Source organism: Oncorhynchus keta, chromosome 14 (assembly GCF_023373465.1).
Source record: "Oncorhynchus keta strain PuntledgeMale-10-30-2019 chromosome 14, Oket_V2, whole genome shotgun sequence".
In the NCBI taxonomy this organism is placed as follows: domain Eukaryota; kingdom Metazoa; phylum Chordata; class Actinopteri; order Salmoniformes; family Salmonidae; genus Oncorhynchus; species Oncorhynchus keta.
This window is the reverse complement of record NC_068434.1, coordinates 42,988,031-43,003,905: the sequence shown is the minus strand read 5'-3', so window position 1 is coordinate 43,003,905 and position 15,875 is coordinate 42,988,031. Positions and strand designations below refer to the sequence as shown.

General features: G+C 41.8%; 1 protein-coding gene across 1 annotated transcript; it reads right to left on the bottom strand.

Annotated features, from left to right (window-relative positions):
* Positions 1-7,016: 7,016 nt before the first annotated feature.
* On the bottom strand, positions 7,017-14,811 carry LOC118393465 (BAG family molecular chaperone regulator 4-like). The gene is made up of 5 exons (XM_035786157.1): positions 14,545-14,811; positions 11,787-11,909; positions 11,318-11,560; positions 10,958-11,212; positions 7,017-8,934 (listed from the first exon to the last, which is right to left on the bottom strand). The coding sequence occupies exons 1-5, from the start codon at positions 14,671-14,673 to the stop codon at positions 8,467-8,469; spliced, it is 1,218 nt and encodes a 405-aa protein (XP_035642050.1). The 5' UTR covers positions 14,674-14,811; the 3' UTR covers positions 7,017-8,466.
* Between the last annotated feature and the right edge of the window lie 1,064 nt (positions 14,812-15,875).

The window sequence follows — 15,875 nt, the reverse complement described above, 5'->3', positions numbered from 1 at the left end:
CAGTAATACCTAACAATAGACGGGAAAAAGAGGAATCAAGAAATATTAGAACAAGTAATGTCAGAATATAAATATACACTGGTATACAAAACATTAACGACACCTGCTCTTTATGTGACAGACGGATCAGGTGAATCCAGGTGAAAGCTATGATCCCTTACTGATGTCACTTGTTAAAATCCACTTCAAAACAGTGTAGATAAAGGGGAGGATACAGGTTAAAGAAGGATTTGTAAGCCTTGAGACAATTGAGACATGGATTGTGTATGTGTGCCATTCAGGGGGTGAATGGGCAAGGCAAAAGATTTAAGTTCCTTTGAATGGGGTATGGTAGTAGGTGCCCGGTGCACCGGTTTGTGTCAAGAACTACAATGCTGCTGGATTGCTCAAGCTCAACAGTTTCCTGTGTATGTTAAAAATGATCCACCACACAAAGGACATTCAGCCAACTTGATAAAACTGTGGGACGCATTGAAATCAACATGGGCCAGCATCCCTGTGGAATGCTTTCGACACCTTGTAGAGTCCGTGCTGCAAAGAATTTAAGCTGCTCTGAGGGCAAAAGGTGGGGCGGTAACTCAATATTAAGAAGGTGTTTGGTATACTTAGTATACACTCAGTGGGCAGTTTTTTAGGTATACCCATCTAGTACAGGATACTTTGCCTCCAGAATTTCCTAAAATTCTTTGGGGAATTCTACAAGGTGTCGGAAAAGTTCCACAGGGATGTTGGTCCATGTTGAAGCGATGGCAGATTGGATGGCGGTACATTCATGCTGTGAGCAGTCCTTTCCATCTCATCCCAAAGATGTGCTATTGGGTTGAGGTCTGGGGAATGCGCAGGCCACTCAAGTAAACTGAAATCGCTGTCATGTTCCAGGCAATGTTTCTCCCCTCCTTAATTGTCCAGGGTTGGTGACCGCTTCTTCTTGTTTTTACCAGATAGGGGTGGAACCCGATGTGGTTGTCTGCTGCAATACCCGACCCAAGCCCGATCGGCCCCGACATTATACATAGGGTTAGGACCGGGTAGGGTCTGTTTTTCATCAATAACTAGGGTATGTTCAGGGCTTGGGTATCACTAAATTGTTCATAAACATTTTGAAGCTGAGCCATTTGCTCGTGCTCTGCTACGCAGTACAGTCATATCTGACTAAGATCATAACATTGTGTCGAACGAGCTTCAACCTCGTCAAATATAAGACAGGAGAGATTATTTCACAGAAAAGAATAAGGTTCCTTGAATTTTGTCGGAGTTGAGTGACGAAAAGTAGCTTACAGCTCTCTCGTCTCTTTATTGAGCAGAGCAGCCCAAGCGGAGCCATTGCTCTGGATACTCACAGACTCAGGGCCGCCATTAGCTGCTCCTCTCCAACAGAGGAAGTTATTTTTGATTTCGGTCATTCCAGGTCTTACATTTAGCAGAAGCAAATTGGGCCTGGGTAGGGTAGGGCCTGAACCTTGCGGGCATTCCCGTAAAGGGCTCTAATATGAAGTGGGTAAAACAGTATGTAAACATTATTAAAGTGACCAGTTTTCAATGACTATGTACATAGGGCAGCAGTGTCTAAAGTGCAGGGCTGAATACCGGGTGGTAGCCAGCTAGTAACAGTGACTAAAGTTCAGGGCAGGATACAGGTTGTCAGTGATGTGCACGCCGAGGAACTTGAAGCTTTTCACCCTCTCTTTCATATTTTTATTGACTTCCCTATAAGACAGATTTCTCAGACCTCCAAACCATCAGTGATGTCTCAGACCTCTAAAGGGAGGTTCAACTGTTCTCCCTTTTGCTATGGAACCCTGACTTGTTCATCAGTCGTGTTTTTGACTCTCTCTCTCTACTGCATCTGCTGTCTCGACCTCTGAATGACCCTGCTGGTCATCTATGATCGTTTGAACATCTTGAAGAACAATCTGGCCTTAATGGCCATGTACTATCGCCACCTGGCACAGCCATCAGAGCCTGGTTCCTGTCCAAGTTTCTGCCTTTCTAAGGAGTTTTTCCTAGCCACAGTGCATTGCTTGCTGAATGGGTTTTTTAGGTTGGGTTTCTGTAAAGCACTTTGTGACATCTACTGATATAAAAATGGCTTTATAAATATATTTGATTGAAATTTGATTAATGTACAAATAAATCTATAGCCAGACAGTGTTAGGAAAATAATAACTTTCTCTGCTGAACTTTGAATACTGGGATCTATACCGCACAGAACTATAAACACAACATGCAACAATGTCAAAGATTTTACTGAGTTACATAGGAGGAAATCAGACAACTGAAATAAATTCATTAGGCCCTAATATATAGAGTTCACATGACTGGGAATACAGATATGCATCTGTTGGTCACAGATACCTTAAAATAAATGGGCCTCACAATGGGCCTGAGGATCTCGTTACAGTATTTCTGTGCATTCAAATTGCCATTGATAAAATACAATTGTGTTCGTTGTCCGTAGCTTATGTCTGCCTATACCATAACCTTACCACCACAGTGGGGCACTCTGTTCACAACGTTGACATCAGCAAACCGCTCACCCACACAACGCCATACTCGTGGTCTGTGGTTGTGAGGCCAGTTGGACGTACTGCCAAATTGTCTAAGATGACGTTGGAGGCAGCTTATGGTAGCGAAATGAACATTCAATTCTCTGGCAACATCTCTGGTGGACATTCCTGCAGTCAGCATGCCAATTGCACGCTCCCTTAAAACTTGAGACATCTGGCCTTTTATTGTCCCCAGCACAAGGTGCACATATGTAATGATCATGCTGTTTAATCAGCTTCTTGATATGCCATACTTGTCAGGTGGATGTATTATCTTGGCAAAGGAGAAATTCTCATTAGCAGGGATGTAAATTTGTGCACAAAATCTGAGAGATAATTTGAGAGAGAAATAAGCTTTTTGTACATATGGAACTTGGATCTTTTATTTCAGCTCATGAAACACTTTACATGTTGCGTTTATATTTTTGTTTAGTGTAGAATGCAAGTCTCCATACATACCCTATACCAACAATGTTGACAATGTTGAAAGGTTTATGACCCACTGCTCAAATAGAATAAAAGAGAACCTGATATAATCAGAGACTTCTAGGTGTTGGAAGCTTTGCGGAGGTAGCCATACAGTTTGGTGTTGAAGTTGGTGAGCTGTCTGAGGAAGCTTCTGTTGGAGATTACATCATTGATGTCCTTCACGGCACAGATGGCATCCACCGGGTGGATGTTTCAGCATTGGGTTCTGTTTCAGCATCAGGTAGGCCAGAACCAGGGTGGCTGGTTCTACACCTGCAATGCTTGCTGTTTGGGGTTTTAGGCTGGGTTTCTGTACAGCACTTTGAGATATCAGCTGATGTACGAAGGGCTATATAAATAAATTTGATTTGATTTGATTTGAACGGCTCACCTCAACAGCACCGTGCACCAGCACTATACCTCAGGGAAAGATGGGGTATAGAGCAGTGGAGGCTCCATAGAGGAAGGGGAGGACCATCCTCAGTGAGTTAAATAAAAATAAATGTAAAACATTAAAAAGTTATTTGAAGATAAAACTAAATATAATTATGTCACCAAATAACTGATTAAAACACACTATTTTGCAAAGGTCTTCAGTAACCTCCTCAGCACTCTGTAGGGTAGCACCATGGTGTAGCCGGTGGACAGCTATCTTCCGTCCTCCTCTGGGTACATTGACTTCAACACAAAACCTAGGATGCTCACTGTTCTCACCCCCTTCCATAGACTTAGATATTATGACAACTTCTGGAGGACGTCCTCCAATCTATCAGAGTTCTTGCAGCATGAACTGACATATTGTCCACCCATTGAAAGGATCAGATAATGAATTTAGTACTGAAAGCATAAGCAACAGCTAGCTAGCACAGCAGTGCATAACATGTGATGAGTAATTGACTCAAAGAGAGAGAAAGATAATAGTTGAACAGTCTTCCAAAATAAAGGAGAGTCAAGAGATAGTGAGCAATTTGTTTTCACTTTCACTTACTTAGCTAGTAAATGCAGCTAGCTAGTTCAGCCAACTGAAACACCCTGCTCAACAGAACGATGCTATGTTAGCTAGCTGGCTATGACTATTCAACACAACACTGGAACTCTTCCAAGTCAAGGTAAACTTCTTGTTTTATTAATTTATTGCCACCGGTGCCCGCCGGTGTAACTGCTTACGCATTAGTAAACCCAATACAATCATGCAGTAACGTTACAGTGTACAGTCAATAGACTGTAACATTACTGCAGGATTGTAGCGGGTTTACTAACGCGCTAGTTCTATTAGCTATGCTGACTATGACATTACTTTAGCTAATATGGTGACAACGATGTAGGCTGTGTGTAGCAGTTTGGCTTGGAATGTTTTTTTCCATCTGGTTACATACAGCTGATGTGTTGTGCATTTAAGTCCACCAGCGAAGGGAAGAGTTGATATGAGTGCGCATGTGAGAAGGAATACAACGTGGCTGCTATGAAAGTGAACTGTGTTTACGCTTGATCGGGGTGTATTCATTCCTATGATTCTGTTGAAAAAACATTTCTTATAAGAAACAAAACAGGGATAAACCTATCTGAATCTGTCCAATAGAAACTGTTGGACTAATGATTACACCCTATATCAGCTAGATGCAGGCAAGAGTGTGCACGGCGGTATTGAATGTCACAGTCAGTCCATGTGTCTATCACCTCAAATTTGTCTCTCAACCTATGTGGACCTACGTTGTAAACTTTCATTCATAGGCTAGGTTATAGTAACTTCATGATGGGTATAGGGAAAATGTTAGTATCATGTAGTAGCCTAAACCTCTCTCTATTACATTGAACTGGGTGAATGGAATATGAATGACAGTCATCCAATATGCTTTAATATAAATAAGGCCATGCTTATTAATAAAAATCTTCCTCCATCTTAAATGGAATCTACCGCCACTGGAAGAGGGTAGAAGGGGGGAGAGGGAGAGGGGAGAAAGAACATGGATTTTGCACACTAAGCACAGTGTGTTCACTTCTCCTCTGGAAACTTTTGCCTCCTTTTAGTTTGACCTTTCAGTGCGTTGCAGATAGAAATGTCATGTTGGCGAAGGAAACAACTCTTTAATGTACATTTCATCATACACTTGGCCAAACCACACTTACTATACAGGCATTCCCCAATGTAAAAACGTCTTACTCTGTAACAAGCTAGTACTTGAAATGCTAGATGGAGTATCACTATTGAACTCACAAATTTTGCAACGTTCCACTTTGCTGAACCCGGAGGGCCCAGTGTGAATTCAGTGCAGTCTGGAAGTTGACAATCATGTAAAATATACAGGAGTTGTGGGCCTCGATGCCAAGGTACTTGATGTTCGTGCTCTGGTATGTCTCCGCCCCTTCTCGTCATTTACTGTGGTCTGTGTTCAAGACATGGGTGACACGATGGTTTGCCAGCTGGGCGACGTTCATAGCACTGTCCTTATGAAAACCACAAGTTTCAAGTTTATTAAAAAACATATTGCACAATTATGAAAATACTGTAGATATTTATACATGTTGAGGACAGGTCTAGAATAAACAAATAAATACGGTCTACAATGGACAAGTCATATCCAGGGCTGTGTAGAAACTCAAAGTTCTGGACACTGAAGCCTGGAGTTGATGCTAGATCTATAGAGAGATTGCCAGTTATTTGCTCTTATACAATCTGATATTATACAGAATTCACACTGCTGACGTCCACTTTGGGAACAGTGACCAGATTGGCCTATGCACTTTCACGATACATAACTCTGATTTAGAGTGCATGTTACTTTAGGGCCCAAGTGCTTAAAAAAAGATTTACAATCCACTCTCCTCACACCTGAGCCTTGCCCAAAACATGCCTTGGATTAATCTCTGTGGATCAATTCTTGTCCATTTTTCCTGACCATATTTTCCAGTCAACCAATATAAAAAGGACAGGTATTGTCACTGCACTTACTGGTCTCCAATGTAAAGTCTGCGCCACACTTCGTCTGCATGGGTGATGGCTTTCCCAGTGAAGCGCAGTCGTTCAATGTATGTCGTTCTGTCCTTGAGCTGTTCTTGTCTATTGATTTTCTGTATTGTTTCATGTTTTGTGTGGAGCCTAGAAGAGTAGCTGCTGCTTTCGCAACAGCTAATGGGGATCCTAATAAAATACCAAAACACTGCCAGCCCTGGTGAAAGGTCAATCTCCACCTAACGAGGAGGGTGTCTGTCATTCCAGGACAGGTGGAGTTGAGGTCAAATCGTTTTGTTTGACTTTTAAAGTAGACAAATCTCTGCTACAATACCTCCATAGGTTACGTAGAAATCCAGTTTTTCAAAGTGGTTTGAAGCCCGGTCCGACAGTTTTTGTTGTAGCTGCTGCCACCTTTCATTGGAACTGGCTTTGGAAAGGATAGTGTAAGGCTAAGCTAAACATTAGAACCATAGGCTCCTATGGTTAAGATTAACTTCGCCTTAAAATGCTTTTGAGAAACTGGGCCCTTTAAAGCAGCAAAACTATTGACTGTAGATTAGTTTCAAAGGAATCCTGATGAGGAATTGAATGAACAAGTGCAGGATTAATAAAGTTGGTTTGCTTCAGTGAGTCTTCAAAGCCTTCTGACACTGTCCCACAAATCAAATTCAATGAGTGTTCAAAATTGCTCAGCGAGAACATATGTGTTCACACCTTTTTAAAATGATCTGAATGCTAGTAGTCAGGCAATGATATGTGCGCGGACATACACAGCAGTCTCAACTTCACTAGAAGACATGACATGTTTCTCATGGCTGGCCATTCTGAAAATAACATTTTTTAGGGAGGGAAACTATTCACAGAATTATCTAAATCCCTAGAGGAAAAGAGATCAAGTGGCATGTGCTTTGGTCTCACCATCAGCACCCCTTCATTCAAAAATGTCCATCATTCTCTCTCTCCCACCTATAAGATGACAAACTCTTGTTAATTGTGAGTGTTTACGGTATGTTTTCCCTAAAAGACTACAATTGCATAAATACAACATATTACAAAAAGTCCTGACATTTAATGCAAGTCCTCAGTTTGAGCTATAGTCACTTCTAAAATCAGTCAGGCAAATATTTCCATCTAAACGTTGGAAACATGCACTTAATCAGAAACCTGTAGACATGACCTTTTACAGGTCTGTTACACACACATCAATCAAACTAATATGCAATAATCTTAACACAAAAAAAAAATACCAGCACAGGGGGAAAAAAAAGAAACTAATATGACAAACATAACATTTTGTTCCATGCAAAGCTTTAGAGATTGTTTATTTTTTTAAGATTTGAAAAAGCACCTGCCGATATTATGGCACTTGTGATTTATAAGAACCGATCACAGTCTAGGAAATCGTTGATCCAACCTCCTCATCCAATACTTTGACAATGCATCCTTCGTTTCCTCCCTCAAATAGTCACTGGTCCGAGACTGGATTGGTCAAACTGTGGTAGAATGGTCAGAGATCACACCAAAGGAAGGTCAGTTTTCCTTTTCATCCTTCTAAAAACTGATCCTAGATCTGCACTTAGACTGTCTACCACCAGTCAATGGAAATAGCATTGTGAAGAAGTTGTAGACCAACTACAAAACAGTACATACCAGGGTTGGGATCAATTCCATCTATTCAGAATGTGAATTGAAACTTGCTCAATATTTTCATTGCGCCACTTCTCAATTAAGTGGATTTCAATACATTTCTTTAAAATCGACCACATTGAAAAGCAATTGACCCTACCTTTGTATATCCTGAAGTGTCAAATAAACAGAATACATTACCCAGTACCGATTTGGAAGGCTGTGTGTGTGAATGCACCGTTTGCATTCTGCTTGCAATGACAAGTGGGTGACAATGTTGGGGTGAGTGATAAAGGGGAAATCTCATGGCAGTGCCATAAGTTCACATCATCTAAGAAAACATGGTGAATGGAACACATGGCCTTTAACCACAGATCTAGGATCAAATCAGCCTACTCCAAATCCTAACTGAAAACTTATCTGATCCTGTACCAGTGATTAAGGGGAAATGTCTACCTACTTCGAAAGGAACATGGCGACACTACATTGCACAGGCATAAGTATGACATAAGACGCTTTAAGCAGTCATTGGACACTAATGTCGGGTTATGAAAACTAACCCAACATCATAACTTGATATGTACAACCATTCAATTTTCCATCATGACTACATTGAAATGGCATCTTATGTATGTTGTTATCACACCTGCATAAAGTATCCCAAGCTAGCCCAATTCCAAACCAAACCCTTGTTGACAATCAGCCAATCTAAACCATTCCGATCCGGGAGGTGTAGACAACAAACAAGGACTTAGGACTCCAATGAATTCTAAGGGACCGGTTTAAATCTGAAATAAGGCCCACAACCTGACGGTGGAAGATTCAAATGTCACAAGAAAAGAACAGTAAGACCATATACATAACTGGTTCAGTTCAGAAGGCCTTTTTCTCCAGCCGGTCCAGTATGGCCTGGATCCTCTGCACAGCCTCCTTCCGGGCCTGCCTTACCACTTCCTGTCCCCGAGTCTCCACTGAGTCCAACACCAGCAGCTCCTTAGTAAGCAATTCCTCTAGGTACCTGTAACTCTTGTCCGATTTTTTACCCACAAACTCGTCCACATCCTCATGGAGCAAAAGCACCCGGGCCATGACCTGCTGGACTTTGGCCAGGCTAGGGTTGTGGATCGCTCCCTGATGCTGGGCTGGAGCTGGGATTGGGGGTGGAGGCTCACCCTGGGAAGGCTTTGGCTCCTGCGCCCCTCCTCTCCCTGGTTTATTGTACATCTGGGGAGGTGAGCTGAAGTCGACAGGCTTGCCATTGGTGGGGTTAGGGGAGTGGGCCAGTCTGGGTTTGGGTCCCACCTGTGGGGCACGCTGGTGGGGTCCTGCGTAGTGCTGGTCCTGAGGAAGTAAAAAGATTGTCTTAGACCAAGGGTGGGCAAACAAACTTGTTGGCTTGAGGGCCACATGATTTTGAAATTCAATTTGTTCCTCAAAATACATGTGCAGGCTAGAAAGAGGGCAGTTTTGAAAATACTTTTAGTATTGTATGTGGACACCTGCTCGTCAAATATTTCATTCCAAAATCATGGGCATTGATATGGAGTTGGTCCTCCTTTTACTGCTATAACAGCCTCCCCTCTTCTGGGAAGACTTTCCTGTAGATGCTGGAACATTGCTGCAGGGACTTGCTTCCATTCAGCCACAAGAGCATTAGTGAGGTCGGGCACTGATTTTGGGCGATTAGGCCTAGTTTATTTTACTAGGCAAGTCAGTTAAGAACAATTTCTTATTTACAATGATGGCCTACACCAGCCAAACCAGGACGACGCTGGGCCAATTGTGCACCTTCATATGGGACTCCCAATCATGGTTGCTTGTGATACAGCCTGGAATCGAACGAGGGTGTCTGTAGTGACACATTTAGCACAGACATCCTTAAACCGCTGCGCCACTCGGGTGCCCAAAAGTGGTGGTTCCACTGGGGACAAATCAGGTTCTTCCACAACGATCTCGACAAACCATTTCTGTATGTACCTCGGTTTGTGCACAGGGGCATTGTCATGCTTTAATTGGCACTATGCATTGAGGCAGGTAGCGTTCTCCTAGCATCCGTCAAACCCAGATTCGTCCATCAGACTGACAGATGGTGACGTGTGATTCATCACTTCAGAGAACACGTTTCCACTGCTCCAGAAGCGCAATGGTGGCAAGCTTTACACCACTCCAGTCGACGCCTTTTATTGTGCATGGTGATCTTAGGCTTGTTTGTGGCTGATCAGCTATGGAAAGCCATTACATGAAGCTCCCGACGAACAGTTCTTGTGCTGACGGTAGTGAGTGTTGCAACAGAGGACAGACAAGTTTCACAAGCTCTGCATTTCACTCGGCGGTCCAGTTCTGTGAGCATGTGTGGCCTACCGCTTCGCGGCTGAGCCGTTGTCACTCCTAAAAAAGTTTCCACTTCAAAATAACAGCACTTACACTTGACCGGGGCAGCTCTAGCACGGCAGAAATTTGACGAACTGACTTGTTGGAAAGGTGGCATCGTTTGACAGTGCCATGTTGAAAGTCACTGAGCTCTTCAGTAAGGCCATTCTACAGTTTGTTTGTCTATGGAGATTGCATGGCTGTGTGCTTGATTTTATACACCTGTCAGCAACGGAAGTGACTGAAATAACAGAATCCACTCATTTGAAAGGGTGTCCACATACTTTTGTATATGTAGTGTATATTAGGATGATTATCATTTTAACCTACACTGAACTAAAATATAAAAACATGTAAAGTGTTGGCCCATGTTTCATGAGTGGAAATAAAAGATCCCAGAAATTTTCCATAGGCAAAAAAATGTATTCTACCAAATTGATCACAAATCTATTTATATCCCTAGTAGTGAGCATTTCTCATTTTCCAAGATAATCCAGCCACCTGACAGATGTGGCATATCAAGAAGCTGATTAAACAGCATGACCAGTACACAGGTGCACCTTGTGCTGTGGACAATAAAATGTGCACTCAGTAAACTCAGTAAAATCAATGAAGTTGTTGCATGTTGCGTTTATATTTTTGTTCAATATATTTTTTTAGACATTAAGATGTGTCCTGGAGTGTTTTTTTAAAACCCAAAATAACAATTGTAATATCTACTAGCCGGTGTGATGTGGCCTGCGGGCCGTAGTTTGCCCACCTGTCTTAGACGACTAGTGTATAATGAATGAATAGAAGTTATTAAAATTCAGACCCAAAACAGCTACGGTACCAGAGGAAGTATTGAGCTTTTATCTGACATATCCCCTTTTCTTCCAAGAAGTAAATTAGGCCCACTTGGATTTTATTTCAGAAACAATATGTGCAAATAAAGGAGATGAGACAAAAAGCCACTTTAGGTCATTGAGATGCATCCTGTGTGTTCCACATGTACCTTGGCTTCATAGGAGGGTGGGGCTCCAGTGCCTGTCCCTGGCCATGCTGGGGGTTGTTGGGGGTGGACAGGGGTCCCATAGTGGCTGTCTGGCTGCCACTGCTGGTGTGAGGGCCCATACCCACCCGAGTGGGCCCAAGCCTCAGCCTGCGGCCTATGGTGAATGGCCTGTCCAGTGGAGTATGGGGGGTTTGGTGGCAACGCAGGACCACCTTCCCCATAGTGCGAGTAAGACCCAGGAAGATAGCCAGAGGCCTAAAGAAGATCAAGGTATAAAATAGAAAACAAGATCCATTATACCCAACTGCCTTTACATCAGACACCATTAAACACTGCCCTGTACCGGTTGAATGAACTTACCCCTTGACAGTGTGGTCCAGGATAGTGGTGGTGCTGATGTTGGTGCTGGGCGTGTGGTTGTCCTGACCCTCCTGTGCTCTGCTCTGGTCCTGGGCAGCACTGGCTAGGGTACTGGCCTGGGGCCTGCCTGGGAGGCATCTGGTCTGCACAGTAGAATGGGTTGGACGGGTGGAAAGAACTTGCCGGATACTGGCCTGGACCAGGGTTATAGACACTGTGGCCATTTGGATATGCTTGCATTGCCTGGACAGGGAGCGAGGGAGAGAGAGAGAGAGACAAAAAGTGTGTGCCTACATCCGTAAGTGTGTGAAAGTGCATGCCAGACTACCGGTCTGTGAAAGTATGTGTGAGTGACAAAGTGTCACGGAAGGCTGAGAGCACTTTAGTCTTGAGATAAGGAATTAATTCCCATATATAGCCTTGGATTTAGAGGGCCTTTGCTATGACATAACATGAGGCTGTACTGCACCTGTGGGTTGTAAGGTGGCTGCACGTCAGATCCTGAAGGATATGCATTTGCATAGTGCCCTGCTGTGGAATGTGACTGGGGGTACCAGTAGTTTGAGGAGTAACCAGGGTATTGGGAAGCATCCTGTAAGCATACGGGGAGAGATTTATTTACCTGGCCTCCAAATCAGCACAGTTTGAACTAGTCATATTGACCTGAGTAAACCGTAACCCTAGACTTGTTTGACCAAAGTATCCAATAGTCAAATGCAGCAAGACTGACACTGATCGAATGTAAAAACGTTTCCTACTGTATTACATAATAGCTAGCTAGCAGCCATCACACAACATTAGCTAGTTTTGATAAGAGCACCGACGCTCGTTCTGAATGTTAACACTTGCTTGCCGTATGGTTTTGTAAACAAAGTAAAGTATCTTTCATATCAGCCTAAATTACTACACAACTTAATAGGATTAGGGTTCCCACGCTGACATGTTTCCATGTTACAGTGCTTGTTTATGGAAAAACAGAACATGTAAGGTCCTTGGACTATAAGAGGTAATGCAGGGAATGACTGCCCCCTGGCATTGAGGATTTCAAGTTGAAGGCTGACCACCATACCACAGGCATTGTTTCCAGAAAACTTCTTTGTGGTCCATATTCATGGATATACTCCACTCGCCCCCCCCACCACAATCATGGTACCAATAATTGCTTCCATTTCACCAGATGTATGTTGTTGAACAGATTTCTTTTGAAAATCACACCCAACAAAGGTCTAAGGATAATTTAGTTGCTAGTGGCAGCCTCCAGTACCTCATCAGCCTTCAACTTGAAATAGTCCACTGAGCTAGCCTGCAAAGTCACTTCCTACAGTAGCTCAAAATGCACATGCCATGTTTCCAAAAACTTGTCCATGTAGCAAGATGGTGACACACTGGAAAAAAGACTTCCTGATCATCAAATGCAACACTGAGCATAGAGCTCGCCAACCTAAAAAACAGAAATGATTTACCTGTTTCGGTCACCCATTCCTATAGCAAAATTAAAATGGGGAAAGAATAGGGTTTTGGAATAAACGCTGAAGGTCTGAGGTAAACACAGGCTTATAAAAGTTTTGTTCTAAAAGATAAAAGTCATGTTAACTCACAGATATTATGAATTATGAAGCCTTTGTGCTTTGTGGGTTTAAAAAAAAATATATATAACTGCTTCAAAATTCACAAAAGGTGAGGTTAGCTGATGAAGATTCTCATAGTACAAAATGTATAAGATCTAAATCTGTGTTTCCCACACTCCTTATTTTCGCCGTTTATCCCAAAAACCCTACAAAAACCAAATTTTCCCTTAGACTTTGTTCAAAACCATGGCAGAGTTGGTGCCTACAAAAAGAAGCCATTACTATTGCTCTCTATTCTCATCGGAAACAAATGTGGTGACGTTAAGTCACCGATGGTCTATTGCGGCATTCAAAATAACTGGGAACTATAAAATAAATAAGCTTTGACTGGGAAAAATATTTTTTACTGTCATCCAACTTGGAATTCCAAACAGGAAACTCGGGCATCTTTCTACAGCTTTATATGTTGATTTTTATTTCCAGGTTTAAAAAAATGTATAATTATTAACAATACATCAATACAGGAAGTACATGTGGGAACACACGTGTGTATATATAAATAATATACAAAGGACAATTGGGCTAGGGGGTACAATATCACATTACACAAGGACCTTACTAAGGGACATAGATTTATAAAAACAGCTTTTGTTCGTATAGTATTTAATTGTCTTAATATATAGTTCAATTTATTTTTGTAAGGTAAGAAAATGTGCTCTTTTGTGTGTGAAATTTGGCCAAAATAATTAAATTAATTACATAAAATAGTTTCATCTTATTTCTATTGTAGGTAAATAATCCAAGCAGTACATCCCTCCACAATAGTGTAAAATCTTCATATTTTTTTTCTGATGTCTTGCCACAGTTTCCTTACATGAATACAATGCCAAAAAAAGATGCAACTCCATTTGTGGATGGTCATTACAAAAATGTACAATTTGAATTGATGTGTTCCTTAAACTTCTTCATATAGTAGTTGGCAGGATAATATTTAAGAACAATTTTAAAGGAAACTTCCTTAATTTTGTTAACAAGTAGGTTGTGGCAACATTAACTTTTTCCAACAGATATGATCACTAAATCCGTTCCAATAAAGGCATGAGATAAGGTATAGATACAACATCCTGATTTAGCAGGGGTTGTATCGCTCAGTTGTTGAATGGACCAAAATGGGTATCTTTCTACAACTCCTTTTGCGACCTGAATATGACTGACGTCATGATTTGACCTCGTTTTTCCCCTCAAGTTCCTAGTTGTCTTCAAAGCCCCATAAAAAAAGTAATGTTAGGACCCTTTGGTATTGAACTATTAGTTATAGATACCTAGTTAGCTTTGCATTGTAGTCTCAACTGTTTGTCTAACTAGGCTATTTATCATATACTACAAACGAGATAGCTCGCTAGAAAATCTGCATGTCAAATATAGCTAAGCAAGCAGTATTGCAAATCTTACTAACTAGCTAGATTGGACGTACTGTCAGAAGACGGCTAGCTAGATAACGTTAGCTGGCTAAAACGTAGGCTAGCTAACTAGCTTGAGTAAATTACGTTAAATTTACACAGTACGAGACAAAGCTTGTTTACTGACATTAACCCGTGTGTTCTAAAATTAAAAACACAAGAACGTGTTGATATGAATTAGCTACACAATGTGACTTACCATAGCGTTACTCCAGTTCACGTTATTATTTTCTGAGTTGTAATTTGAAGGCCAGGCGGCTTTGGGATTCGACGGCATTTGATTATGCATAACCCAAGCAGCGTCCCCAGCACTCCTGTCGTTTGCCATACAAATAATCGTGATACAATTAACTGTCAAATAGGATAGACTGATATTGGGGACAAATTTGCTTTATTGAAACGCTCCAGTTAATGCATTGATCATGGACAGCAAAGTATGGAAACGTTTGAATGACAAGTATTTTATGCTTTGCCCCTTTAATTTTTCGCCCCTCCCTTTTCACCACGTGCGTCAGTAGAATAGGTCGTTATCAATAAAACGTCACAATAACGTGCGCTCTGCACGACCTATTTGCCTGCTGGGTGGCAAAGTCGATCCAGCTTACCCTTTTCAAAGTATTGTTAAATACATTTTAACTATTTGGTTGTAATATCATCACCCCTTGAAGAGCATCGTCAGAACTCAACATTTACGATTATTTCATGCAAAACAATTGTTTATATTTTGCTCTATCATAGTTATACCACAGAGTTTCTAAACACAGACCACAACGTCGCAAGACTTTCGAGAACGCTTGCGAAACAGACCAGGCAGGGGTTTGGAAGTCAATGAGGGAAGTGAACAACGATGCCTTTAATTGTTCATTTTCTCAATCTAAAGACACAACCTAGATTCGAGACAATTTCTTAAGTAGTTGAACGTGTTATTACTTCAACCTCGTGAAAGTGAGAAACTGAAAGGTTTTTAATTTTCCTCAAAAATAACTTTATAGTGAAGGAGTGCCTTTTGATTTTGACCGCCTGCACATGCGCAGTTCGGCGCGTGTTTCTACGCATGAGTTTAGACAAAGTCGCCATGACATCGCCAATCTTTAACAATTTAATGTCGAGATGGAATTGTCAATCAGTAAAGCAGAAGCCAGGGGATTAATAAGAACAGTGGTTAAAAAAAGTGTCGAGTTGTGGAACAGGGAGAGTAAGGGAAGACACCTGTATAAGATCCAGGAAAAGGTGGGGACGGGGTGGTCCTCAGGCCGAGAAAGAAGGGAGGAAGGAAAGCGTAGTCACAAGGCTGAGACTGGGACACACAAGGCTAAGTAGCACATTGAAAGTGGTGGGGAACATCCGACTTCACTGTCTCTGGTGCACACTCCAGTCCAGTTGCTGGCGATGATGCACCTTAATAATGTTGATTCAAAAGGCACTCGAAAATCTGAGCAATCTCGTTGCAGGTGCATGGCAACCGTTGAACAAAATGAAGGAAAAAGGAAACCGCACACTGCTATTGGTATTATCACTGATATTTAATAA